The sequence below is a fragment of the Gallus gallus genome, chromosome 6 (assembly GCF_016699485.2).
Source record: "Gallus gallus isolate bGalGal1 chromosome 6, bGalGal1.mat.broiler.GRCg7b, whole genome shotgun sequence".
In the NCBI taxonomy this organism is placed as follows: domain Eukaryota; kingdom Metazoa; phylum Chordata; class Aves; order Galliformes; family Phasianidae; genus Gallus; species Gallus gallus.
In genome coordinates, this window is record NC_052537.1 from 29,402,782 (window position 1) to 29,430,119 (window position 27,338).

Consider the following 27,338-nt stretch of genomic DNA (forward strand, 5'->3'; position numbering starts at 1 on the left):
TATATGATAAAATAATACCTCAATTAATTAATAAAAACCCTCCACAAAATCTCTCTCTTACATATTCTTTCTTCTAATTACTACCATTAAAGTGGTTATGGTATGCATCAATTAAACTATCTAAATGGAAAAAAAAAAAAAAAAAAAAAAGCCTCAAAGTAAACTTACTGCAAGAAGAAACAACATAGGAGAGCCTTCCTGCTGTGTTTGCAATGATGGTGGTTTCCACACCAACTAGGAAACATTCTTACATAGCAGCTGGGGAGATTTCAGCTCTCAACTGGATGGCCAAAGGAGGATGGATAAAGAAGGAGAAACTGGACTTCAATCCTGATTTTCTTTTATCCTAAACACACTACGCTGAATTGAAGTGTGAGGCTCAAAAGGAGCTATGAGCAGATGTTCAGATCTGAACTGTAAACTACGAGGACTGTGAAAATCCTCTTAATCTGACATTCAGTGCTAAATTTCCTAGCCCACAGAAGCATCTGCCTATCAGAAGGACTGTCTGTTACTGTGTACACCTGCTCTAGATTTGCAGCACTGCATTAACCACAATCTACTCTTGCTAGTTGGTCACCACTCTACAAGTCAACATTTTTCCTCCTTCAGTTCTGTGTTCCTCAAAGAACAAAGGGTAGAAATATCTTTATTTTGTTTATATGCAGTCAAGTCTTCCCTAATTTCATTCAGGCAGAAAAACAATGGTGTACAGCAGCTAAATCGTATTTACTTCTGAGGATGCTATTTTAAGGGTTAAATCGACAGGCAGAAACGAAATCAATACACACACACACACACACAAAAGTTTTTTCCAAGCATTTTGATCAATATTCCCTAGCTTTAGCTTTGAAAGTAGCACTTCTCTGTATTCATAGTAATTTTAACATCAACACTTATTCACTTGCAACCTCTGTTATCAAGTCCTACTTTCTTAGAATTGGAAAGTAATTTTAATAATCAGACAGACTTTTGTCCTATTAGAGAGGATAATTTCTTCCATTTAAAAGTACAGCAAAAAATGCAGCCTCTTTTTGGGGGGAAAAGGCAGAGGGAAAGAAAAAATATCACTTTGAAGATGGGATGAGACATTATATGCCAAGTTTCAAATTGGAAGAGTACATTTTTACTGTTGAGTTATAAACCTGTAAAAATGGGTTATAATGGAAATGCTGGCATAGGCTGCACTACTGTAATACAACAGTGTGTCACTAAATCACAAGTAATGGAAAAAAAAAAAGCCCTATGTGTTGAAGAGAGTGCTATAGAAAGCATATGTCCTGTAATTACAACCTAAAGGGAAAATTATTTCTTCCTGAGTCTTCTACAAAGGGCTCTACACGCACCAGAACTGCTGTATTTGTGCCACAGTGATTGAACACCTGATATAAGGTAAAAAATAAGGACTTGGATGTTGTGGTGATTGTTCTGGTGGAAATACATCCAAGCAGGGAGATGCACTTGAATTATGAAGGATACCCTCAACCATTGGATATTCCTCTACAACATCTCCCATTATCCTAAAAAATTAAACAACAGAAACCTGTGCCCATCTTGTACAGCTGCAGACAATTCACACAGTGAGCATCTATGCCATCAACAACTGTGGGAAACGAGAGCAGTTTGTTATAAAAGACTCTAAAGGCTGAGCACCAAACCCCCACCTCAGGCCTCCTACCTGCCTGATGAACCAGGCAGGGAGGTCTCCTGAAATGAGCTGGAAGCATCTGATTCTGCAGGAGTAAAATAGCAGATGCAAATGGCAAATAAGTCATTATTCAAACTTACTTACGATTATTTTGTATTTTATTATAAAGCTCTTATCTACTGACAAGAAAATCTATACAAATGTCATCATTCAACAAAAGACAAGCTGATAAAAATAATAATAAAAAAACAGTAAAAGAAAAGCAGCTTAAACTAACTGGTTAAACATGTGGAAAGAGGTATGAAATCTCTTTCGCTGAGGTAACATAGCATTTGCTAATGACATGTACTCAGCTGTGACATGCCTCTGACTGTACAATGAGTTATGTGAGATGGGCTGACACTCACACTGCCTTTGCAGGGAACTGTAATTCAGTAATGGGGGCTACTCTGGTAAACCTGCTCCCATACTGCCAACAATTTTGCACTCACTTAAGCTTTTACATTCTGTAAAAATGAACATTTGCTTTCACAGAGAGTCTTATCACTGTGGTAGCACAAGCAACAGATTAGATTTAGATATAATCGTATTCATGCACCTCATGATGAGCTCCTCAGTACGCCTTGCATTTGTCACACAAGCCCAGTTTGGGCCCTCACAACCTTTAGTTTTCAGTGTTCATATGAAGGCGTTGGGCTTGGTCAAGAGAAACCAACTGCATGTCCAGGATAGAAAAAAATCCTCATGCCTAGAAGCAAAATTTTACTTCTTTCCTTTCCAGGAAAAAAAAAAAAAAAAAAAAAAAAAAGAGGACGGAGACCAGAAGAGGAACTGGTGGATCTACCAAAGGAAAAAAGAAATGCTGTTTATAGAGAGATTTCTTATCCAGCTTTCATTTAAGGACTTACTTAAAATGGAATCTGTGGGCCTCCATCTTCCTCATACCCCAATGCCTCCTACATGACTTTATTTGTACGACCTTGCTTGACACACCCTAACCTAGAATTCTCTTGCCCAGCACCTACCAACTATTGTAAGATCTCCCAAACTTAGTAACTCTGTTTCCCATACTATTAACTCTGCTTCTCATACCCCAAATTCCTCAGCCTCCATCCTTTGCAGACGCTATAGGCACAGATTTATTCCCAGAAATGCTACGTTACAATTATGAATCCAGCTTCTACAAATCATAGCATTACATGTTTAATAAATGCATTAAACATTAGAGCAGTATCTCACCAGGAGTCCATACTCACATTATTTATGGTTTGTCGTCCAGCAGTATTTTTATATATCCACGATAGCGTGCATATCTATGTTACTCACAGCAAGCAAAAGGTCTGACTGGGGACTGCTCCAAATGAAGGTAAGCTTAATTTGGAGGGAGAGGAGGAAAGGAGAAGGATGTAAAGGGAACTGAATGCGCTGGACCTGAATGCAAACAGGCACGGTGAGCAGCTGAGTTCAGAAACCAGTCCCTTGCTGTCAGCTACACACTTTGGGCCTTACGTGCCTTATGGAACTTATTGCTTACACATTGCAGAGAGAGACAACAGAAGTATCATTATGACAGATATCTGCTGTATGGGTTGTTTTTTTAGATAATTTTAATGAGCATGCCTCTATCTTCTCCTGAGATGGCTGGTTAGCTTTGCTCATATTAACAAGGCTTTCTGAAAAAGAGGGACAGATTTCCTGGAATACATCCTACAAATGACCACCCTTCTGAAGTAGCTCTAACAAATGAGGGTGCATGTTCTTTTCTGTTCTTTTCTTGTGTTGATTGGAGAGATTTACTATGCAACTAAGCTGTTTTTCTAACAGCAGGACACAAACAATAAGCAGAGAAATACACAGACTGTAAAAATGCAATCACTTTAACTCTTCTGTGCACACTAAGTGGTAGGTGCATCTATCACAACTGTCAATAGTATTTTCTTATTAGCACGGTCGTACTGTGCCTCACTGGAGTATAAATTACCTTCAACAAGGAAGAGTTGCAAGAGTAAGCAAAGTGCAGGTCAGAGACGCAGGCCACTAAAACAGGGATCCAATTCAGCACAGAATAATTCTGAATCCCATACCACAGAGTCAGAGTACAAAGATATTTAAGCTTTTGAAACAATCAGCTTTGCACAAGCCTACAACAAAGAAGTCAGATCCTTTTTTCTGCTTGTTATTCTTTCCCTTTTTCTCCTGTGAATCAATCCTAAAGATGCAAGCTTAGGGCATAAAATTATTGATGGTCATTCTGCACAAAAGCACCACAGTCCTGTTATTCTATTTTGTACACTGAATGAAATATTTTAAAAACAAGTATTACCAAGATACTGCTGGTACTAGTCTCTAAATCCATGTAGATAATACCCAGCACAGTAAGAATAAAATCACAAGTTCTTCAGCTGAGATACATTAAATAAAACAAGCCCCTTATCCCCTTGTGCCCAAACACACACTGGGGAAACATAAGAGTTCTAGAGGCTGCAGTGTCACGCAGCGAACAGTTTATCAGCCAGTCTGTTCAGATTCCCACATCTCCCAGCATTACAATCCCGACCCAAGGCTTTGCACCCAACTTAAAATGACACCCCTTGTCCCTTTTCTGCTATGAAGGCACGCTTTTTCAGGATTTCCCCTCAAAGCTCTTCCATAGCTGAGCCAGGCAGTGGGATGCCAGCAACCCTGAGCACTGCTCCATGCCATCAGTCACCCGCTGCTCTACCAGCTCAACCACTCACAAATCGCAAGTCAGGTCTGATCTCAAACCCACAGACAGCTGCTTAATGGGCAGCACTGCACAGTGGAAGACCTGTCTAGTTCACCTTCACACAGCTCTGGCTTTCATAAGGGAACATGGCTAGTGTTCAATGTCTAGTGCAGGTACAGGAAAACCTCCCCCCTCCAACCTCTTCAATCTGAAAACAATGAGAAAATTTGATAGAGCGGTGGAGATCAGAAGTAAGCCTCCCAGAAGGAGCAGAAGCAAGCAGGAAAAAGAGGAAAAACGACCTGCACAGCATGAACATTGCTTGACCATCCCCAGATCCATTACTTTAAAAAAGATGAGGTCTACCTAAGCCCCATCCCTCACTGCAGAAATATATATGGCTGGGACAATGCGGCACAAACAGTGTCTAGCAGCAATCTTTTAAGGTTTTATGAAAAACAGATCCTATCAGAAATACCAAACTGATCAAACAGCTTACAAGGACCAGACATGGAGATCTTCAAATATTTATTTCAAGCAATTAGTCTCCCAGTGAGCACAGTACAAAATATGACACCAAGCCAAGTCAACTGAACTGCCTGACTTACCTTTCATGGCAGTACAGTAACATGTTACAATTTTGTTTTCATGCTCAGTCATTTATTTCTCTAAGTAAAATGGATTTCTGAAGTCCTAGATTCCTCCTTCCTATTTTTAGAGGATATTATGCAATTCTCCTAATATGGTCTTTTTATGGATTTGCCTCGAGCAAATATTTTTGCATTAAGAAGGGCAGAGAAGAAAAACAGAATACTAAAAAGCATAGATGGAATAAGTTTTGTTAATATCTCAATGGCTTAGGCCGCCTAGGCTTTGTTTTTTTCCCTCTGTTTATAAAACTGAACAACCACGTAATCCAAAGACGAGTTGTTGGGGATTTCATTATTAAAACCCACTCTTCTAGTGATTTACTACAACTATCAACCCAGCACCATATGCGGTGGTAACAGGTAGCATCTGGCTGTTGTGCACCGAACAGCATCTAAAGAACAGAAACACGAACACAAAGCCATTACAATCCCCGTTACAAAACAACTTCAGCTTTTAATTTTGAACAAAGGTAAGCCGCTGAAGGAGTACAGATCCCACAGCACGTCCTCGGGCTAGAGTGTGTGCCCTTGCGTGTCCGAATATGCAAACAAAGTTGTTCTGTTTGGCAGCAGGTGAAGTGCCTACCTCCCCTATTAGACCAGGCTACGTGGTGCACTGGAGTGTGCTGTAAACACTCCTGAGCAGCTGTCAGCCACGGCTACGATGGGACTGCGAGCAGCTCAGCCAGAACAGCGCGGGCCTGCACTGCACTAATGAGCCTTGAAAGAGGCACCACACGAATGCAGGCACCGCGCTGCCTTTCCTATTTCCACGCATGCCGTCACAGGCAGCAGGAGGGCTCGCACCAAGCGTGACTGGCAGGTGATGGGATGGTGTCCAGCCAGGGCTCTGCGAGGAGAAGCTCGGGTGCCTGGGAGACCCTAAGGGAGCCAAAGGGATAGGGCTCAGCACGGAAGCGCTGACCGTGCATCAGCCTCATGAGGCACCCAGCATCAAGCTGCCAGGAGGTGGAAGGAAACAGGGGTCATGCATTGCCACCGCACTCGGGCAGCAGGACCAGCGTGCCTTCATCTGCTTCTGCAGCTGGAGGGAAGGATCAGGCAAGCTTGCCTGAGCAGCAGCCGGCACGAGGCCTGCAGCGCTGAGCAGCGCAGGGAGCGGCCTTCCGTGCTGCACCAACCTGAAGCAATGGATATTATTGCTGGTTTCTTGAGCACTGCATTCACTCATGAATTTTAAAGGGAAGGGAAGAAGAGAATGACCATGAACATCTGCTTTTGGTTAAGAGACTAAGAACATTCAAAATTTTTGTCGTTATTAACCACGTGTGTACGCACGTGTGTGTTGTAAGTGCTGGCACAGTTACACACACAAAGAAAACACAGTGGTCAGCCTTTAAAGGGTTTAGAAAACACTTCAGATAACAAGCTATTTGCTTGAATTACAAGGCAGCAAAACCAAAGGCTGCAGATATAACCTTGCACAGAAAGGCAGAGGAAATCAGCCTGTTAGCTGAGGTGCCCATCACACATCCCCCCCTCATTTTTATTTATACCCTTCAATCCCAGTGCATTTGTTTCCTCACATCCGCAGTTACATGGCTATGACTGAGTCCCATTAAACCATGACATGATTTAGAGATTGTTTTTTGCTTTTAAAGTATTTCAATCTTGAACAGCTGTGATTTGGATTAATTAGTGAAATTTTGCATTTTTGGCACAGTCTGTTCTCCAGAAGTGCCACTGAAATAAAAAATTAAAGCATTTTCTCCCTGTTCTCCTAATCCTGTAGCTGAGTTCTGCAGGTGCACAGATGTATCTGCAGAACTCAGAGGGCTGAAATTTTAGTGAACGTACTGCAGTACTCACCTCAGTAGCCACGTTCCTTTCTAGTGCTGAAAATACCATTCAGAATAAAAATACCAGAAGGCTTATTTTTAAGCAATGCAGTCAAATATACCAAGGTGAAACTACCACAAAAACAGGTTGTGGCACAATGTGTTTCTGAGAGACATCTGTTCCCTTTAAATTTGGCCAGAGCTACAAACATAGCTTGGAAAATTTCACCCAAATAGTTTATGTTTTGGCAAAGAACAGAGTCACTAAACATATGATTTTTTAAAACATGAAATAGAAGACATCTTCAAGTGTATCTGTTAGTTGTGTTTACAATAATCTATTCTTATTTTCACAGAATCATGGAATTGTAGGGGTTGGAAGGGATCTCTGGAGACATCAAGTCCAACCCCCTACTAAACCTACGGCAGGTTGCACAGGAAAGTGTCCCGGTGAGCCTTGAATATCTCCAGAGAAGACTTCACAACCTCTCCAGGCAGCCTGTTCCAGTGCTCTGTCACCCACAGAGCAAAGCAGCTGTGAAGAACTTTCTATGCTCCAGTTTGTGCCCATCACCCTTGTTCCATCACTGTGCACCCCTGAAAAGAGCAAGGCCTCATTCACTTTCATTGGAAATTCATTAGAAATTCTACCTTTCTCTATATTGTTATAGACATGTATTCAAGTTCTGTGTTAGTACACTTCATTAAGAAACTCCGATATCATTCTGATTTCTGAAAGTGAATTAACATTATACAATCCCAATTGCTGACATTTCATTTTCAGCGATAAGCTTAAGTTTCTTAAGTTTCACCAGATTTATGTGATGACCAAAGGAAAAGAAAACAACCACAGTCTTACCAGCAGATCTCCATTAGCCAACCTAGACTTTTGTGTGTCTTATCAGCTTCCTGAACATTATTAAAAAGGCCCTTTCAGAATACATGTTAAAACTCAGTACTTAAAATTGAGACTGTGACGTAGCATTCTACATATATATACTTCATTCTTCATGCACTGAAGTGAAGGAGAGAAAAATCAAACCTTCCCTCTAATTAGTAGGAATCAAAATCTAACCTTATTTCTCTTTAATGGACTACAATAGAGTATGCAATACTTTAATGGATTAGATTACAGCGGCTTTCTTCATATCCATTATTTACACCATGCTCTCACCCACGGCACTTGCATTGTAGTTAATGAAGCTATTCAAATAACTAGAGAAACTCTTCTGTATGAGAGGTCTACAACAGCACGACCTTATTAGAATGATTCCTCTTATTCTTTACTGGCCTGGTCCCACAGCACCAATGGGAAATCTTCCAGGCAGCAACAAATGAAAGCACGAACTTCCTAATACCATCTGCAAGTATGGCCTCAAATTTGAGCTCAGTGAAACACTAAGAAACATTTTTCCATAACTGAAACAATTTCATAGACACAAAAAGTATTGGGACCTTCAGATGTTTGTAAATTATAGCCATGCTAAAAAAAAATTCTGAGCCTATAATAATCAGATTATGCAAATAATTATCAGATTATGCAAAATCATATTCACAAGATATTATTCTGTTTTGTTTCATCACACAAATCATTCACAGAGGGACAGAAGGCTCGCTTTTATATTTACATTTAATAAGGCTGAGAATATAAATAGAGGAATACTAATAACGCAAATAATAGAGATCAGCTATCATTTGGGGTATATTTTGCAAGGTTCCACACTAAAACTTTTGAAGATTTATTTTGAGTAGCTTCCCTACAGTTTGAAGTATTATGTTGTAGCAGACTGGATAGTTCAGGAGATTATTAATGGGACGCACAGCCTTATATTTCTAGGTAGCTAATTTCATCTAGCTCAGGTCAACACTGACTATCCTGTAGTATTTTTGAAATGAGGAGGTGGATCTGGAGCACTCCTCTTAAGAGGGCAGGTCCAGTGCACAGAAGTGTTAGTAATTTTCACCTGAGGCAGTGCATTTCATCAAAGGAGCTAAGGAATTAATGGGATATATGTCTATAATACAGCAGAGAACTTGAGATGTTTCCTCCTGCTCTTAATTTCCCTTTCTGTTAGATAAGCTTTTTCCAATGAGAAGGGAATTTAACAGGTTAAAAGGATGCCGTGTTTAGCAGCCAGGATGGAATTAGCCTTTCTAGAATTTGAGAACATCTTTCAAACGGGATCTGGGGTATCACTATGCTTCTCACACTGAGTGACCACTTGAACAACACAGGACATAGCACTTCTGATTCGCTGTGCATGGATGAACATAATTGCAGAACAACAAGCTTTATAGTAACACAGGGCAACAGATGATGAATGAGGATTGCAGAGCATATGAGCAGATGCATCTCACTGGCTCAGAGATTATTTGGAGTTGCAACTTTGCCAGTTGCTCTATTTAAAACGTCCATGAAACGCCAGAGTTCAGCCTCTGTTACACTCACAAGAGCCAGCACGACCTGTATTTCAGAGGCTGTTCATGTGATGTTCAGCTTCCAAAAAACATGCCTCTCCCACTAAGGGCACTTATCAAAGAGTTGTCAGTGCTGCTTCTAAATACAACATCATATCTCAGTCATCAGCCTGAAGGTGAAAAGCCTCTGCTTAATTAATGGTTCCTAAGTATCCTCATTAAGCTCATTAGCTGTGTATAGACCATGTGTGGTTTTTATCTAAACCTTTGCAGTTGTGCCTATAACAATCGGAATTTCTCATCTGCAAATAACCATGACTGAATGCTTAGGAATAATCAGGAAATCTTAATTAAAAGTAATAAGGTTTAGGCTGACTCGGTGAGAGCACAATTCTGCCAATAGTTGCATAAATATGCCTAACTAATTAAGTTCAAAATATGAAAAATGAACAACTATTCCTTCTGAATTTGCAATTTGACGTCTGAATTCGTACACAGGAAGTTCCCTGCAGGAATGAATTCCTAAATCTGCCCTCAGAACTGGATAATTACAGCGCATGTGTGATTGAAGTGTGCAAAATAGCACACACAGAGAACATTTATTTGTAATGGTCTTCAAGAATTTAACTTAGATGCATGCAATTGTGAGTGCACTACCTTTACTAGAAGTGGGCATGCCATTGTAAAAAAACATGCCACTGTTGATCAGGAAAGTTCTGATCACACAGCTTTTTCACATGCACACACAGGATTTGTGCAGACACAGATTTAGGAACAGCTTTTTACAGATCCTCGTAAATGTTTTGCATTCATCTGTGCTTGCTTAATTTGCCAAATGTACTGCAGAAGTCGGGTCACTACAGCCAAAGCAGGTAGCTACTTGGGGCCTGCCTAGGACACATCTTACTCCCCATGTACATAAAAATTTGAATGTACATATTTAAAACCTGAGTGTGAACTCAGCACATCCAAATGTTTTTGTGTGATTGGTAATGCATAGCCTGAATGCAAGTTGAATTAGAATTAGAGGCAACTTGAGGCTTCTGAAAATGTCAATCTGGGAGAAAAAAATTAGTATTATGCAATGCAGTATTTAGTTAATTACTGCCCTGCATACCTAATTCTGTTTTAAGAAAGACATGAGGGAGGATAATCCTATAATTCTTTAGGATACATGCTGAGTGAACCTATGAAAAAATATCCTGCATTATGCACAACAGTCAGTCTGCTTAAAAGATCACAGAAAGTGGCTCACAGAAGGAGCTAAGCACACGGGAGGATTTAACCTGAGGTGGGATTATTAGGCCTAGTCCACTGATTAGAACTCCAACCTGATGTGAAATAGCTAGGCTCTCATTCTCCAAAGTACAGGCTGAAGTAAACATTTTGAACTCCCACTGAGTTTGAATGCAAGGAACAGAAGTGAGTGACAGCATCTTCAATTCTGGAACTCAAAAGCAAGTTGGAAGTTGTAGAGTAGACGGCTTAAAGGTAACTTAAAGATCTATTATTCAGGTGAGACAGCTTATTAGAAGTCTCAGGGATAAAAAAAATAAGCAGGGAATGTGAAATATGTTATATTTCCAGCATTTGGCTACATGAAGAGCATAGGAAAAAGAAGCAGATGTTAAAAGCAGAATATAAAACATTTATGTTCAGATGTTTTGGTATTGTTGATATTGTTAATTTTTTTATTTACAGTATATTATATGTTAGCCAATTTGATTAAAAAGCTATGTTTTACTTCCTGTGCTATAAACTTGGTTTAACTACTTGAAAGATCTGGGCATGCTATGGGAAGGGTTCCAAACTATAGCACTTCAACAGTATGCCATTTTTTCAGCTATGCTGCACTGTCACCAATATAATATGTAGAATGATTAGTTACAGTATGGCTTTGATTAGGCTCTTCTAGATTTTATCTGGGACAAAACTGTTCTGAAGAAATGATCTTTATTGCTGCTGAAAGTTTTTTTTTTTTCATATCTGCTATATGAAAACTACAGGCTTGGGTAGTTTTTTGGAACTGTGCTTTACAGTTTACATAGAAAGATTGAGGACTGACATGATATACCTACAAGTAACTGTTGATTGCAACATCTAGTTTGTTTTCCTACGTATGAAAAAAAAACACAACAGAATTTGATAAGTCACATGATTGCCTCTGCAGACTCACGTAACTTTATATGCACAAACAAACCTTATGTACTTGGGTTTGCTATTGGTAGAGAGATGCAATCTACACTCTTTAATCAAGGAAAAAGAAACAGGATCACATCAGATTTTCTCCCAGACCAAAATACAGACCTAGTCCAATGTCTTATTGCATGCCAGCATGGCTGCAAACCCTCACCTCTTCCTTTCCTCACTGTGACTTCAAAGTTAGCCAAGACAGTAACGGCAAGGAAGCTCTTCCTGTGCCATATGGGCTCAACATCCTCTCTCCTCAGCCTTCTACAGTCCTTTTCTCACCCTGAATCTGTACGTAGATGTTACATCCAACGCAAGGAATAAAGAAAAATAAAATGCTAAATTTCATACCAGAATGAGACTATGAGACTACGAGACAGTTGAGTACCTAAAAATTAAAGAATGGATATTCAAGAAGAAAGGACCAAAAAAATAAAAAAAAAAAAAGAGGAAAGGCCAGATAGGAAAAAGATGCAATGATGATTAATAGTTAACTAGAAGTAAGGTTGCAGAGATGGAATAGATATGCCTGTACCTTGAGCTAATGGGCTAACAGCTAATATTACATAAATAGGCAGTGACAGTCTTGGTTATTGTCTCCTGAGAGGGAACTTTCTATTTTCTCAAAGAAGGAGGGTTTCCAGTAGTACAGAAAGGTGTTTAAAGGTATTTAGAATGGCTCTCCTTATATGAATTTAAGGGAATCTCTCTCTCTAAAAGCAGCGTCATTTTCTTTGATGCTGCTACAGGGATTTTTAGAGCTCCAGAGGAAAAGTTACAGGTCTGTGCCAAGAAAAGTAATGTTGCTGTGAGACTAAGAGGATGAAGGAAGCTGCCACATCCACTTCCACAAATGGCATTTTCTGCAAGATGCTGGAAGTATGCTTAAAGCTAACACTATATGATTTAGTTGTGAAATTATGGTAAATGCCTTCAAACCCACTTTCACCCAGTGGGTAACATCAAATAATCCTTTCTATTTTTCTGTAAGTCCTGTATCTGCACTGGACTATTCAAATTCATATATCTTCCTAGAATGCCTCATCTCTATATTCTTAATAATGGCTCAGCTGAACTCAGCAACAAGGACATTTGAACACATTCAGTTACCAAGTAGGAGACAACTGAACACCTGCATAAGGTTCTCAAGGCCTGGATTGCTCTGTGGAAAACTCTGTTTGCTTCATGACTGCCCAGGACCCACGACAACAGGGTAGGGGCTTCGGCATACTATCCCATTCATACCTTCTTCAAAATTATTTTGGACTGAAAGTAAATCAGACAGAGTTGTAAGCATAAACCTATGAACTTTACTCCATGCTTTGCCGTAACGCCGTAACAGCAGACAGAATACAATTGACTACTTGCCCCACACAACGGAACAGTTTTCATGTGCGCTAGGTGATAAGTAAAATACACAGACAACTCCTATATCATTAAGAAGCATAAAAGTGCTCGGAAGTGTTCACAGCAAGCAGATTGCAAGAAGCCAAGAATGGTGACATCAAACCAAAGAACATCAGCTGAATGTGAATGGAGTAACCATCTGTGAAGTGTTCTCATACCAATCCTATACATGAAGACACTCAAAAATACCAGGGAACAAAGATTTTGGGAAAAGACTCCACAGAGGGCTGACTCAGAATCCTACTCCAGGATCTGAAACCACCTTTCCAACTTCTGAGGATGCCAGGGAGCAGGAAAAGAGCCGAAGAAAACCTCAAGACCCAGCACCAAAAATATATACATATGTTGCTCTGCAAGTAATGGCTCCTATTTATTTGCATGGAAACTACAATAGATACGAAGAGCACAATAACACTATGCAATAGAGCAAATTCTCAGCTACAAAACCTATTTCTCTGTAGTGATCACAGTTGATGTGTTCCTTCCATTTCTGCATGAGTGTTTGTGAGACCCACCTGCCACAACCTTTGTGATAATCCAATGCTGCCACTATTGTTTCCGACACATTGAAGCTGATGTAGCTCTGTGCACAACTCCCTGATCATAATCTGACAATTCACGTAGATGAGCTGATTGAGACCCTCTCTATTATATTGTGGTGTGACAATTGTGCATGGCTGTCTGGAATGTGGTTTGTCTTTCATGTTGCTGTCACTGCTGCTGAAACACACCACCCACTCTTCATCGTGCTCATGCCCACTGACTGGTATCTATGAACGTTCAGCAAGCGTCGATGAACGTCAACGGGTACCATTTTGACTGTGTGGAGGAATTCAATTACACATATTTACATCATCTGTGCTTCCATGTCAGATGCCATTTTGTCAGCTGCTCTTCTGCTGCCATCTGTCACACAGCAACAGAATGTAATGGAATACTGGTGGGAAGGTTCAAACTCTACTGCCATACCACCAACACCTGCCTCCGACACGCTGGGTCAATGTAACATAATAGGAGGCACTACTTTCAGAGCAACCCTTGTACAACACATCTGGTCTCTCTCCAGGTGAGAGCCTTCTTTCCCACAGGATGAAGACGTCATGCACCCAACTGCTATGCTGTCCCTCCTCCTGACTTCTCACCTCCTCTGCACCACATCCTTTTCAAGATTGGGTGATTCATAGCATTGTACACATCTGTGGTTAAACTGCGTTAGTATCCAAAATTACTAAGTCTCTACACTATCATCTGCTCTAAAACCAGCATACTATGAATCAAAACCATCAATACAGTGTTTAAAAAATGCAGTTTAATTATAGAAGTCTCATGAAATTGGCAGCAAATCCTCCTGCTTGCCTAGAAAATAACAATTCTTTGCAAAAATGACAGAACTGATAAAGAAAGATTTGATTTGTTAAAATTTAATCAATTCTGGCAACTATCAAGCTATTTTCAGACCTCAGAATGAAACATCTCTGTATTGACAACTGTTTCCATTATCTGAGGTACAGCAAGTCTTTTATTTTGGTTTTCCTCGTGTCTCCGAATATATTTTTTAGTATTATAAGTCAGTATTAACATAGTTTAACGTAGTTAACATATTGACATAGTTTATAATAGTAAAATATTTATTGTTCTAGAGCACTGCAATATACCATGAGGTAGTCAGAATAAATGAAGTCTATGAGGTGCTATCTTAACTGCAGACAACTGTAATTAGGATTTTAAGGTTGGGAGTATTCTGTCACCACGAGCCTGCAGAATATGTAGTTCAATGGGATTCTGGTCTGTAAGTAGGACTCTCACAAATTACTGTGGTAAAAATAAAAAAGTACTAGTGACTTCAAGGATTCTTTTCTTGTTCTCCATTCCATTAGAAACCTGGTGGCATGAACTTTTTTTGTCTGCACTTGCTTTGCAACAGGGCCAGCCTGTTAGCGTAGCCAGAATTACTTTCATATGCACATATATAAAAGGAAACAAAGTCATGGACAAAACCTAATATTCCCTAACTGCAAACATTACGTCTTAGACAAAACACTTTGTCAAGTTCCATAAATGCACAATATGTTATGAACTGTACTTCCAAAGACAGTATGATTAAACATCTACCATCACTATGTAATGCCCTAGAATTTTTATTAGGAGTAGTTATGCTTTAAAATTAGGTTAGAATACTATGCTCTATTTTACAGCTGGTTTTTGAAGGCTATAGTAAGCTATCTGTTATAAAAGGGAAATGTCTGATGGACGAGATATTTGATTGAGAACTAAAGTCGGCTGACGTTAGGAATACCTTTAATATGATAAATAACCATATAAAGTAATAACATGGGCTATGAATAGCTTGATTTGGCTTATCTGACGTGATTCAATATTCTGATTCTGGTTTATTCGAGCACTTTGTATTTTTGTGGCTATTCCTACAAGGGGATACTGATGGGAAATGTAGAAGCAACTGTGGCTTAGGGGAATGCTGCAAATGTTACCTTTGCTTTTAATAGCAACAATTTGGAAAATTCTTTCTGAGGATGAAAACTATAATTTGTCCGTAGAAATTTCAGTTTTTATAAAGGTGTGCAATACATTTTGATAAAATTGTATTTTTGTAAGTCATTAAAGTGCTTTTTAGTAACCTCGTACTCATTTTCAATTGAACAATTATTAAACTATAAAACAAAATTGCTTGACTCCTAAAACTGTAGTCTGGAGTTTTACAGTCTGCTATAAAGAGCTGTATTATTATAATACATTAAAGATGCTCAGGCTATTAAAACTTTTTTTTAAATGAACTGTAAAATATTTTAAGCATTGATGAAATAATTCTAAAGTATTATGCTCTCCAGCAGTATACATGCCCAATATTTTGGTATAATGAAAAGCATACTCGTCAAAAAAACATAATTTAAACTGTAATTCTAATATGTAAAACAAACCATTTTGCTATTGTTATCCTTCAGTAACAGAAATTTATTATATCCAACTTCCAACACTAAAAGTATTTCACTGAGCGCTAATGATCAAACATAAGGCCCCGTCTATATGCCAAAAAGACTGAATGCTTCAGCTGGTGCACATCTGAGCAGCGCTGATTATGGCAACAGAGCTGTGCCAATTACTACCAGACGAGAGTTTTGGCTACGTTTTACTTCACAAATCCTGACAGCTCCTGCAACAGGGCCCTGTGCTCAACTACAAGGCTCGACCAAGGCTGGCACATGAGAACTATTTTCTGCTGACTACTGACAGTTGATGCACTACTGTCACTAATATGATACATATGAGCCTATAGGGTACGATACATGGCTACATCCTCAAACTGTTCCCCTGATACTCAAAAGAGGCAAAAGCTTCTCTGTTCTTAGAAATTCATCAGTTGTATTAATCAGGTTTTGAACTTCAGCAGGATTTCAACAAGCTTAAAATCATTCATCCTGTGTGGTCCTGAAACTATTTGGCAAGGACACTGAAGAACGTAAGTGCAGCCTTTCTCCAGTGGGAGTAGTCTACATGATCAGACCTCGAGCACATATGTACGTCTATGTTCATTGCAAAACAGCCTTTTGCTCTTGAGATACACTGTGCGTACAGCAATGCAAGTGGATTGCCGGCCACTTTCACAACGATGAATATCCAAGCAAGCATACAGAGAAATGCGAACTGAGCCTCTCTTGTAATGACCTGACCTTCCTGGGTTCTGTCCAAAAGGTGCAGGAATCGTGAAGTAAAAGAATACAGTGTCAAGGAACTGTATGCTTCTAAGAGCACATTTTTGAGGACCCTATCCAAAACGCTGCTGAAGAAAATAAGGATTAACTTTGTTGAAATCAGTGTGAATGGACAAAGCTGCCTCTGTTTTAGTGAAACAGAATTTTGTTTAGTGCTATCCAGATTAGAAGGATACAACAATTAAATATGAAACTAAATTACCCCCAGCTGCCAGATTTTAATCTGAGCATGTAAAGCACACATGTCTCCTTTAGGTACAGCAGAATCGCCTCTGAAGCAAATTAAAGATGTTGCTTTTTCAGAAGAAAAGCTGCCAATAGGTATTCTGTAAATCACTTTTACCAGCAAGCTGACCCCATTATGTCAGCTAATCCTGGAAATACAGGAAGTAAATTTAAATCTTTTCATATGAAACATTTAGTCAATATTCTATTTTTTTTTCCAATTTGTTCTGGCACAGCAATGGGAGTTTTATATTCTCGTCCGTCTTTTGCTCCAGACTGGAACTTTCTGTGCAGCTGCAATGTCTGGAGGAAGAGGTCCAAGTACAACGTCTCCCAGGGGAAAGGATAGGCAGGGCATTTGAAAGGACAGTGCTTGCTTTTCCACAAAATGAAAAGAAGCTGAATGATCACAGGTGGTGTGGAGGGACCATAGAAAAGAGGGTGCCAGCCATATGGACTAGCTGAGACTGGTGCACAGGGGACAAATGAAATTCATTTTGTCTGTATTTCAGAGTAAGATCTCGACAGTTGTACTATTCCCTAATCAACCAAACAATACATGCTGCCCATGTTCCCTGTTTATGCTCACCCACTACCCATTTACCAGCACATGAAGCTGCACACCTACTGAGTCTTGATCCTCAGCGCTACATGGAAGCTTTTAACCCTCTCCCAACACCCACACAATGCTTATAATAATAATAATACGTGGCACACAGAAAGCTACATTAGATAACTGCAGACAGTATTTCAAACACCAGATTAGCAGACACAGGGGTGAAGATCTGCAAAACATAGATCTACAAGCTACAAGAACAGTCATGTCCAGTCTCAGTCATGTTTAAGTTCAGCTCTCCTCAGAGAACTGTGGGTTCTGTCTCTTGCTTTTGTCCCAAGGCTTGCCATAATAGATTCTTCTCCAGGTCCCAAGTTTATGTGGAATTATGGGAATCTATGGAAGAACAGCATGCAACATGATGCACACTGTTATAAACACTCCCAAATCATACAACAAATCCACAAAATTTGCCTATAAGTACGTACATTCCTTTTTTCCTCTGTTCCCTGCAAAATGTTTGAGGTTTTAAAATCCCATCTCATAAATTTGGAATTCTCCTTCTGAGAATAAAAAGACATTGACATGCTGGTCTCGACAGAAAAATACCTGCCTTTAGTCTGAAGGGCCACATATCTCAGTTATATGTGTCCACAGCTCACACTTCATCAAAACCACTAAAACCTTAAATTCCATCTGAATGCTGAGCCAAGGTTACCTAGATCAAGACATTTATAATAAACATGAGAAAACAAAGTATACTTCCTTTGTGCAGGGAGCTGGTGCAGAAAATTAGAATGAAATGTCCTTAGCCTCTTGGATTTCTTAAATTTTCAGTCACGTGCAAAATGTCCATTCAAATCTTATAGCAAAGTCCGTATGAAAGCCTTAATATTTTATTTATCTCTGATGACTGTGGTCTGATCTGGTCTCATCTATCACTTGAAGTGTATTTTAGTATCATTTTTCATTTCCATGCATCTTTTCTAAATGCAGAAGCAGCATTTTTCTTGAAGAATACATGGAGTGAGTGCACATCCAAAGTAATTCTCTTGTCCTTTTCACATAATCCAACATGATGGTTCAAGCAGTGGTGGCAGAACATGAGACTGAAAACCATAACCATTTTTTGACTGGCACATACCAGCTATGACCAAGAAAGAAGGACAAACAAATAAATATGGTATTTAAATAGTAAATATTAGAGTGCAGCTACCTGAAAAAGACAATAAAATATGCCTGTATAAGGACAACAATGTTGGCCTTCATCTTCTGCCTTTCTGATAATTTTTTAAACCTTCTGTTCATTTTTAATGTAGTGCTGTGGACCCTTTGATAGGCATACAGAACCTCAGAAATAGCTGAATTTGGCATTTTGTATAAAGCTAGCCACTACTTAATCTTTGTGTATATAAAACTTCGCTATAAGCCGTGATTACAGAAGGACTCTTGATGACGTTAAGCATCTTCCTAGAAAAGACACTGTGCCAATTTAACTCAGGGAGAGAAAACAGTAATGTAGTATACGAATCCATGCATATATAAGCATAACATAAGCATATACTAAAAGTCAATATTTCTCTGCATTAGCTGGAAGTAAGAAAATATCACTATAATGGTAACCGTAAATTCTTGTAGAAATGGTACATTGAAATGAAGGACCTTTTCTTAATAGCAAAAATGATTTTAAAGTCCAAACTTTCAGCAGGTATTTGAAATAAATACTGACTCCAGATAAACAAAGAGTATTTCACACTTTCTTTAAGCATTTGCAGCCATCCTAGATTCCAAGTAGGCATGTGTGCAGGAGTACATGGCAGAATGACAAAACCATTAGTGAGTCTCACTTTTCATACAACCATTCTGAACAAGTCAGGAAAAAATGTATAAAAATTGCTCAGCCCGTGACACATTTGGCAGATTGGGTTAATGTCCTGTATTTTACAACCTCAGGAGGTTAGTATTTGTTCATTTCTATGGCAATTTATACTAATCAATCACTTCCTGCTCTTTCCTCCCTTACTGTATTTATTTCTATGGCAATTTATACTAATCAATCACTTCCTGCTCTTTCTTCCTTTACAGCATTTTGAAATCCACTAACTAGGATACACAGCCCATATGTAGCATCTCAGCGATCACCTCCTTATCCCCTCTCTGTCACTGTCTTTCCATACTAATGCTTCTAATTCTACTTTTCAGAATATTTAGGCTTTGTTGCCTTTCTGAAATCTTTCTGCTCAGATGCTAAGTGCATAACAAAGCCCCTCAGATTGCTTTTGGTAGTTCATGTTTTGAAAATACTACAAAGGCCTATTGTTTCATATGAGGAGAGCCTTGGAATGAATATACTTCTCAAAGTGCAATATGAATGCTTTCAGTTCTTTTGTAAAATTTGAACTGAGGTTGAAGTCTCACATGCAAAGTGGCACCACACTGTCCCATAAACATGGCTTTAAAAAAACAATATATGTAGGCTTGTTTTGGCATTTTTTGCAAGTTACTTTAAAAAGATGCATTGAAATGTAAGAGCTTTGTTCTCTGTGGTTCAATTCTGACACAAAAGAGGCAGAAAAAGTTGTAACCTGAATGTTATATTTCACAAGAATAAATCCGTGCTATTCATGTAACTTCAGTGACCTTTCAGTGCCAATGTATCTATAGTTTCTACAAAATGGCAGATCATTTATTTAAAGGATGCCGTTTTCCTTAGAGACCTTTACTTTCATCAAGCATATCAGGGGAACACTTGAAGTCACAGCACAGCTTCAAAGCAGTGTTAATTATCTCATGGGGAACATGACCTCAGAATGGCAGAGTAACAGGAGTAAGGTAGGGAGGACAGGGAAGAACTTGTATTTTCAAAACTCTGGGACATGTGTTAAGGCTTGAAGAGCATTTGCAAATCAAACCCAAACCAATGGGACTGTGATCACTTGCCACTTCTTAAGCTCATTATTTACTGTGCATTTTGGGAGCATCTGGAGGCCTTACACTATAGGAAGCTGTACAAAAATTGAAGGAAAATCTGATCTCTATCTCAAAACTCCTTAATGTAACATGAAGTGAATTAATAATACCCCAAGTCATTTTTGCTTTAGATGCTAGATATTCTGAGTTCCAGATTTAAAAGATTATAGTTCTTTTTAGCATATTTCATTTGGTCAAATGGCTTCTGCATAGGGGAATGTAGTGCCTACAACTATCTTCTGTTCATCAATAACTTACAAACCTGAACTAATAATGAATGTTCAGATATGAAAAATCAAATTAAAACAGAAGCTCCTAAATTCAACACTATCTACCGTTAACTCCATATACTTAGTGAGTCACTAATGCCTCAGAAGAACGTTCATCTACCTTGCTTGTTATCTTATGCTGTTTCCTGCCCAGATTTCACAGTTCTCTCTTGCCTAAATTTTTCACACTTTCTAAGGGCTGCACATACGTTACTGCCTTGAACAATTGATGAGCCTCTTTAAAATCCAGAGCCAATGACACACCACAAATAGGCTAATTGAAACAACAAACAAAATGGCTGCAGCCATTGGCCAAAACCACATCACAACTTAGATCCCTGTTTAGGAAGACGCCTGATCCAAAACAGTTTGTATCTTTGTCCAGCTTCTTCATCCCATATCCTCAGTCCCACTCAGCCAATAAATAAATAAATAAATAGATAGATAGATAGATAGATTGATTGATTTACTGCCAGTAACCTAATAAGGAAGTTGGAAGAAGACAGCATTTCATGACAGCTAACATTCAGAGTTCCCCTTGAGCTTGGTTTACTCAGGGGACTAATTTAATCTGACATATACTGGCAGGGTTTGGCGAGCACCACATTCATATCCAAATCTGTGATAACAAATTAAATACTACTACCCTTTGTTTCTCTAACAGGGAGGCAAAAAAGTCCATTCTGAAATTTGTGCGTTTCTTATTATTTCTTATTTAAAACAGTGTCTGATATTTTGTAGCGTATCTGGCTTGTAACTACTATATGGGAATAAACAAATACTGTAATACGGGTATGTATTCATGCAGCAGGATATCACTACATACAATTCCACGAACAACTTTCTTTCATGCACTGCAATGATTAACAAGTCTTTCTTACCTGCAGGTTCGCACATGCTGGTGAATCATTGTGGGTGGGTATTTCATTGTTGGTGGTCTCTGAACCTGTGTTTTTAAGTCTGGAAGCTGTTGTAGTTGTGGCTGTAGTGGTCTGTACCGGTAATATTGGCTGCCACACATTCACATCAGTACCATTGCCGAAAGCCTGAATTGCATTTTCTGTAAAAAGAAATTACAGGCAATTTTCTACTTCAAAACAAATGGAAGAAAGCAGAAATTACTTTTTTTATTATTATTATTAATTATTATTCCATTAAAAAAAAAAAGTGTATTTATAGAAACTCAATTTTTATTTTGAAAAATGTGTTTTAATTTTGAACATATCAGAAACATGAATTAAGAGTCTGGGGCCACGTAATTATCTGATGCAGCCTCTCCTGTGCAATGTTCCCAGTCATTCTTGACAGAAGCCCTAGGTCTTACTACAATCGTATTTGTTACCAACAAAAAGCATCAAAAATTTACTTTCACAATTTAAAATACACTCTGAATTTTATGTCTTAACTGAGGCAGGTGATGTAACATTACAAACTGAAAACAGAGAGCAGGCACAATACTGATTCATCTCTACAGCTTGTTGTATTAAAACTAATATGCTCATAACTAGAAAATGGCTTAACTAAGACAGTCTCTTCCTTACAGTTTTCAATCAAAATATGCATAATTAGGTGAGGGAAGCATGCTTAAACAAAAACTTCACAATATAAAAGTTAAAAAGCTTATCATGGTTTCATGGGATTAAAGAGTATGTTTATGGCAAGAGTAAATTAGTTGGGCTTTTTAATAAACAAATAGAAAAACAGTTTTTAATCAGGTCTTTGGGGATTCAGCATGGATTTAGGGATTTCTTATTTCAAAATCTTTGTATAAGAAATCAAACAAGTTCACTGGGGACTAATATGCGGAAGCTATTAATACTACTTCTCAGTGGTATTCCTTCCCTTATAAAATAATTTACATTTAATTCTCATCTGAGAAAGATGTTTTTTATTCTAATATTAGTTCTCAGAACTCCAATGCACACAGAGAAGAATTTATAAAAGGCAATCAGTTGGCTTGATGCAGACACAGCTGTAGGACTGGAGTGAATTTTTCCTGTTGTTACCTAAATAAGGCAATGGACAAGGAGATATTTTCCACACAGAAAGTTTTCCTACGTGTTTGAATGACTTGTTAAATTAGCAGTAACTCCTGTTAATTTCTTATCAGGCCATCAGTGACGTTAACAATAAAAAATAAATAGAACGTTTCTCTGTGAGGGGAAAAGACATTTTATTACACTCAAGAAACCTTTCAGTTTTCATACTGATAGCAAAAGAAAGAAAATGGAGTCTCCAAGCCTAAGAATTTTAAAAGGAATCTGTAACACTGTAGAAATTAATATTCCCAAATTAATAACATTTGATGAGCCAAGGTATATATAAATGGCAGCACCATTACAAATGAAGGAGGTCTCAGGCCATATCATTAACTTTTACACAACTACAGTTCGAATTCTTTTTATTTTTTTGAAGTGATTTTGAGTAATTCTTTCATCCTTCCCAAGCTCAATAAATAGTTTATCAAATAGCAACTCAGGTAACTCACTTTTTGTATGCAAAGCTCCCCACGACTCCACAAGAGTGTTGTCTACTGAGGAGCTATGAGTGAAGATTTTCAGACCCTATTCTAAAGCACAGATTGATCCCTTCGTTAATAGGAATGCAAGCATACAGAATTGTATGGGAGACTCTGAAGCATCAAGTTCATCTGTTCCTTTTGCACAAAGAAACAATGTGTACTACTTCTCATAATCTGATGAATAATTACATTTAAAACAGGGGAGATTTTTCCCCCCTCAGAACTCCTGCTGGATGGCTGTTTTTTAACTTTAGTCCAACAGTTAAAAATTTTCCAGTTCTGACCCTAAATATGTATGGCCAACATCTCCCTTTTTGCTTCATTGCCAACACTGTCCTTTACATTAAGTAATTCTTTTCTCTCCTTGTGCTTGCCAATCTAATACAATTTCAGAGGACAAACATGTATCCTTTCAACTTCTGTTCTGCCAGGCTAAGGGAGCCAAGTTCTTTTGGTCTCCTCATTTATCTGAAATTAAAACTCTGGTGCACACTCCACATCATCCAATTACGCTGCTCCAGGCAGACAGGAAATTTGAAAAGAGAACCTGCCAAAATTGACTCCACTGAGCCATTCTGAAATTTATAACGGTCCCTAATTTGGGAGTGAGCGGGACTGAAAACAAAAATCAATAATTCAACAAAATCTTGAAAATAGGTACCATCCAGGCTTGTGTTAAAACCAGACATTTGAGATCAAGCAACCTAAGAAACCTGAAGCTTAGCCACAAACTGCAAACAAAATCCAATTTATACTTAACCTACAGCAGATCCTTCATAAAGTACATGCCTTTTTTTTTTTTACACAAAGTTCTTAAATTATACAAAAGGCCCTGATCTGCTGTAATTTTTTTGCATAGATGCTCCCTGATTGCTACAGTACGAATATGTAAACATATTTCTATCTGATACACTTCTGTTATTTGAACCTTTTCCCAACCGCCTCTTGCACTTACAATCTTGTCCATAAGCTGTAGAACCAGGAATATTTCTTTGCTGAAGTTTGTTCCATTCTAGCTGTTACACCTACAGCAGAACCATGCTTACCGTGTGCAAAGAGATGTACTTGACGTATCACAACGTACTCAAACAATAAAGAAATTCCATAAAAAATGCTAAAACTCCCTAAATGACATATTTTAATTCTGTACTTACTAAGGCATGTGTTGTCCTGGAAGAAATTCAGAAATTTCCGGCATTCATCTATGTCATTACCACTGTTGCTGCAGTCACACCATGGGGCAACGCTGAGACTACTTGAGTCTATGTAGTTCGGTGTCATCACTGTGCCTATTAAAAAACAGAGGAGTACAGTACTGTGAGCACCCTACATACGAAACATTTTTCCCTTAGAAGAAGACAAACAACACTTTCTAAACTATATAATCAGAGTGCGGACTCGTAGTAAGTCTATAAGCCTTCAGCTTCCAGACTTGGGAGTTCCTGGCTCCCTTTGGTCACCAGTCCTGTGCCAGATTTCACACCCCTGGCTGTTCGAACATAACCACTTTAGGGACTGTAAAATGGTTCACACAGTAACGACCCATTCCCTTCCTTCAAAAAGGTTTATACTGCAACACCACAGAGAGCCGCATCAGCAGAACTGACAGTTGAAAAACTGTGGTACAGGGATGAAGTAGAAGGTGGGAGACTCTTAAAAAGCTTTTCCTGCCAAATCAAATATGTGTAGATTCACGCTCTAAATATCCAATCTTCTTCCTTGCTTGCAGTTTCTATCATTTTCCCTCTAGCTGCAAATAATGGCTGAAACTAGACATCCAGACCTGAGCTACCTCCCCAAGCCTGCAGTCATCCTGAGAAAACAGTTCTGAAAGTCATGAGCAAGGAGAACGATGGTCATGCTGAAAGCTAATACATCTTGGAGGAGTGGTAACCTTATGGCGCTCCTGGGGGACCTGCCAGCAGAGTGGGCTATGGCAGTGGAAAAGCAAAAGCATAACCAACATGCATAAAAGGATACAGTAGATCCTTTACGGGTAATAAACTACACAGGTTAACCACAGGTTAATTCCAACACTCTTATAAAGTCTTAAATAAATGTTCTCACATTTCTATGTCAGCTCAAGGCTAGCAAGAATCACATGAAACCAAAGAATGTGTTATATGTCCTAAAAGTTATACAGGAACTATTCACCACTCATCTGGATAAGGCAACTGTTGTACGATCAGCACTTATTCTTAACTAGGAGTCTTACTGAAGGCATCACCTCAGTATGCCAGAGATTTCAAATTCCCCTAAGGATTGAGAAGTCTGAATCTTTATTTTATTTTGTCTCACCAAACAGGAAAAATTAAATAAAAAGGGGCTGGTGTTCCAGACTTGTACTGATTACAGCAGTTTCAGGAAACAAGTCCTTTGCTGTGCAATCTGCAGATCTAGGACAGGCTATAAATCATGAGGACATGTGGCCACAGCTGCTCAAAACTGACATCAAAGTAGTCATTAAGAAGATGTAGTAGATGAAGGATAAATATTAGAGACTTGATGTGTACACTAGCAGAAAAATTTGGTTCACAGGTCCAGGGTCCAAAAGTCTGGAACATCACACAGGAAACAGCTATCAAATTCCAGGCTAAAAAAAGTAACATTAGAAATAACACAAATCACAGAATGACATGAAATGGCCTTTCAGTCACCAGGCAGTGCTGGGAACTGAACAAATCAGCATGCAAACTAATTCATACATGATGTGGGAGACAAAGGAGAACAGACATTAAGGACCGGCCTGAGAAAGGCAGTAATGTACATGAAAATGAACACAGTACAACTGCCAAAGTCAGAAAAAGCATCTTTTGTTTTGTTTTGGGATGTCTTTAAATTAGAATGCAATCCCATGCCTTTATCTACTTCCAACTTCTAACAAATACTTGTGGTAATAATTGCTCAAATTGTACATGAGATTAACACATGAGTAAATACAACAGTACAAAACTTATTAAATGAAGGTGTAGAATTCAGTAAAATAGGCAAATATCATTTGCACCATTAAAATGAAGAGTTGACAGTAGATAAATAAGAACAGGAATGATGTTAAATTAAAATAGAACAAGTGAAAGTATCTACCCATTATTTGTTTGATGGTTCAGTATACTGTTTCAACCCTGTGACATGATCTGAAAAGAAGTGAGAGAAAACAAAAAGCAAGAGGGTTTTGCAAATGGAAAGAAAACAGTCGGTCTCAGAAAAAGGATAAGTAGCAAACACTTAGTGAAGGGTTGAGAAAACAGAAAGGTACTGAGGAAGTTAAAAAGTCACTGAGGAAAGACCTTCTAATCACAAGGAGGTAATAAAGTAATTAAAATGGGTCAAGATGGGCTAAAAGAGTAAGAGATACGAAACTATGATTGGGGTTGATGAATACTGGAAAGACAGGACAAGGAATGTGTATATACAGCACACAAACTGTACATCCAGAAAAAACAGAGTGGCTGAAAGAGCAGCTAGTAGAAAATCAGTCTGTCATTTAAACCTGGGGGCAGATGTGAACCCAAGCGGATGATATGCTTGGTTTCCTGGGGTGGATTTTCTTTTTTCCCTGCAATGTGCGTGCCTTCCCCTCCTCCTCCCTCCTCTAGCTGGCATCTTGGAAATTCTGCTGAAGGACACTAACAGATAAGAGAACCCACGGTGGTTGGCAGTAAAATAGGACATGCTTGGTTTAGTGTGTTCTCTGTATCAAATAGTTTTGTGACAGTCTCAGTTTTGGGGTTGTCTCAATTTTCTACGCAAAAGCAGAATTGACCTGAGCACAGTCAAGAGGTTTCTCAAATTAGGGCCAATTAAGGATGAGGAAATGGATGGCGGGTCCAGGAGCAGGGTGTGTGACTGAAGTTGCTTTGACTCACACATGACACAATAAATCAACGCCAAACAACAGGAATTTGTCCAAGATCAGTGAAGGGCGTGAAATGCAGTAATTGCCAATGTTTAAGTAATAAGAAAGTTATCAGATCTCCTTTTCCATGTTGGGGGCAGAAAGTATTTTAGCAAATGACCATTACAACAGAAATCAGTTGGCCACAGTTTAAAGGCAATATACTGGACCCAGAAGTGAGTGTCCAGTTCTGCAGCTCCAGCTTATTCATACAAACTCCCATGGAATTCCAGAGAATAATGGAGAAATGAAGTGGACGTTGCTGAAAACAGGTGAAAATGTGTCAGAAAATGAATGCTAAAGTAGGCCTTGAAGTCAGCAGTTAGAGCAGTACTCAACCGATGCTGGAGCACAG

General features: G+C 38.7%; 1 protein-coding gene across 2 annotated transcripts in view; it reads right to left on the reverse strand.

The window, feature by feature from the left end:
* Positions 1–27,338, reverse strand: part of GFRA1 (GDNF family receptor alpha 1) — a 142,336-nt gene that overhangs the window by 9,888 nt on the left and 105,110 nt on the right. For both annotated transcript variants that reach the window (XM_040702278.2, NM_205102.2), the window contains exons 6-7: positions 24,243–24,377; positions 21,449–21,627 (exon numbers count right to left, since the gene is read on the reverse strand). In XM_040702278.2, coding sequence (XP_040558212.1) covers positions 21,449–21,627; positions 24,243–24,377 — 314 coding nt within the window. The remainder of the gene's footprint in view (positions 1–21,448; positions 21,628–24,242; positions 24,378–27,338) is intronic.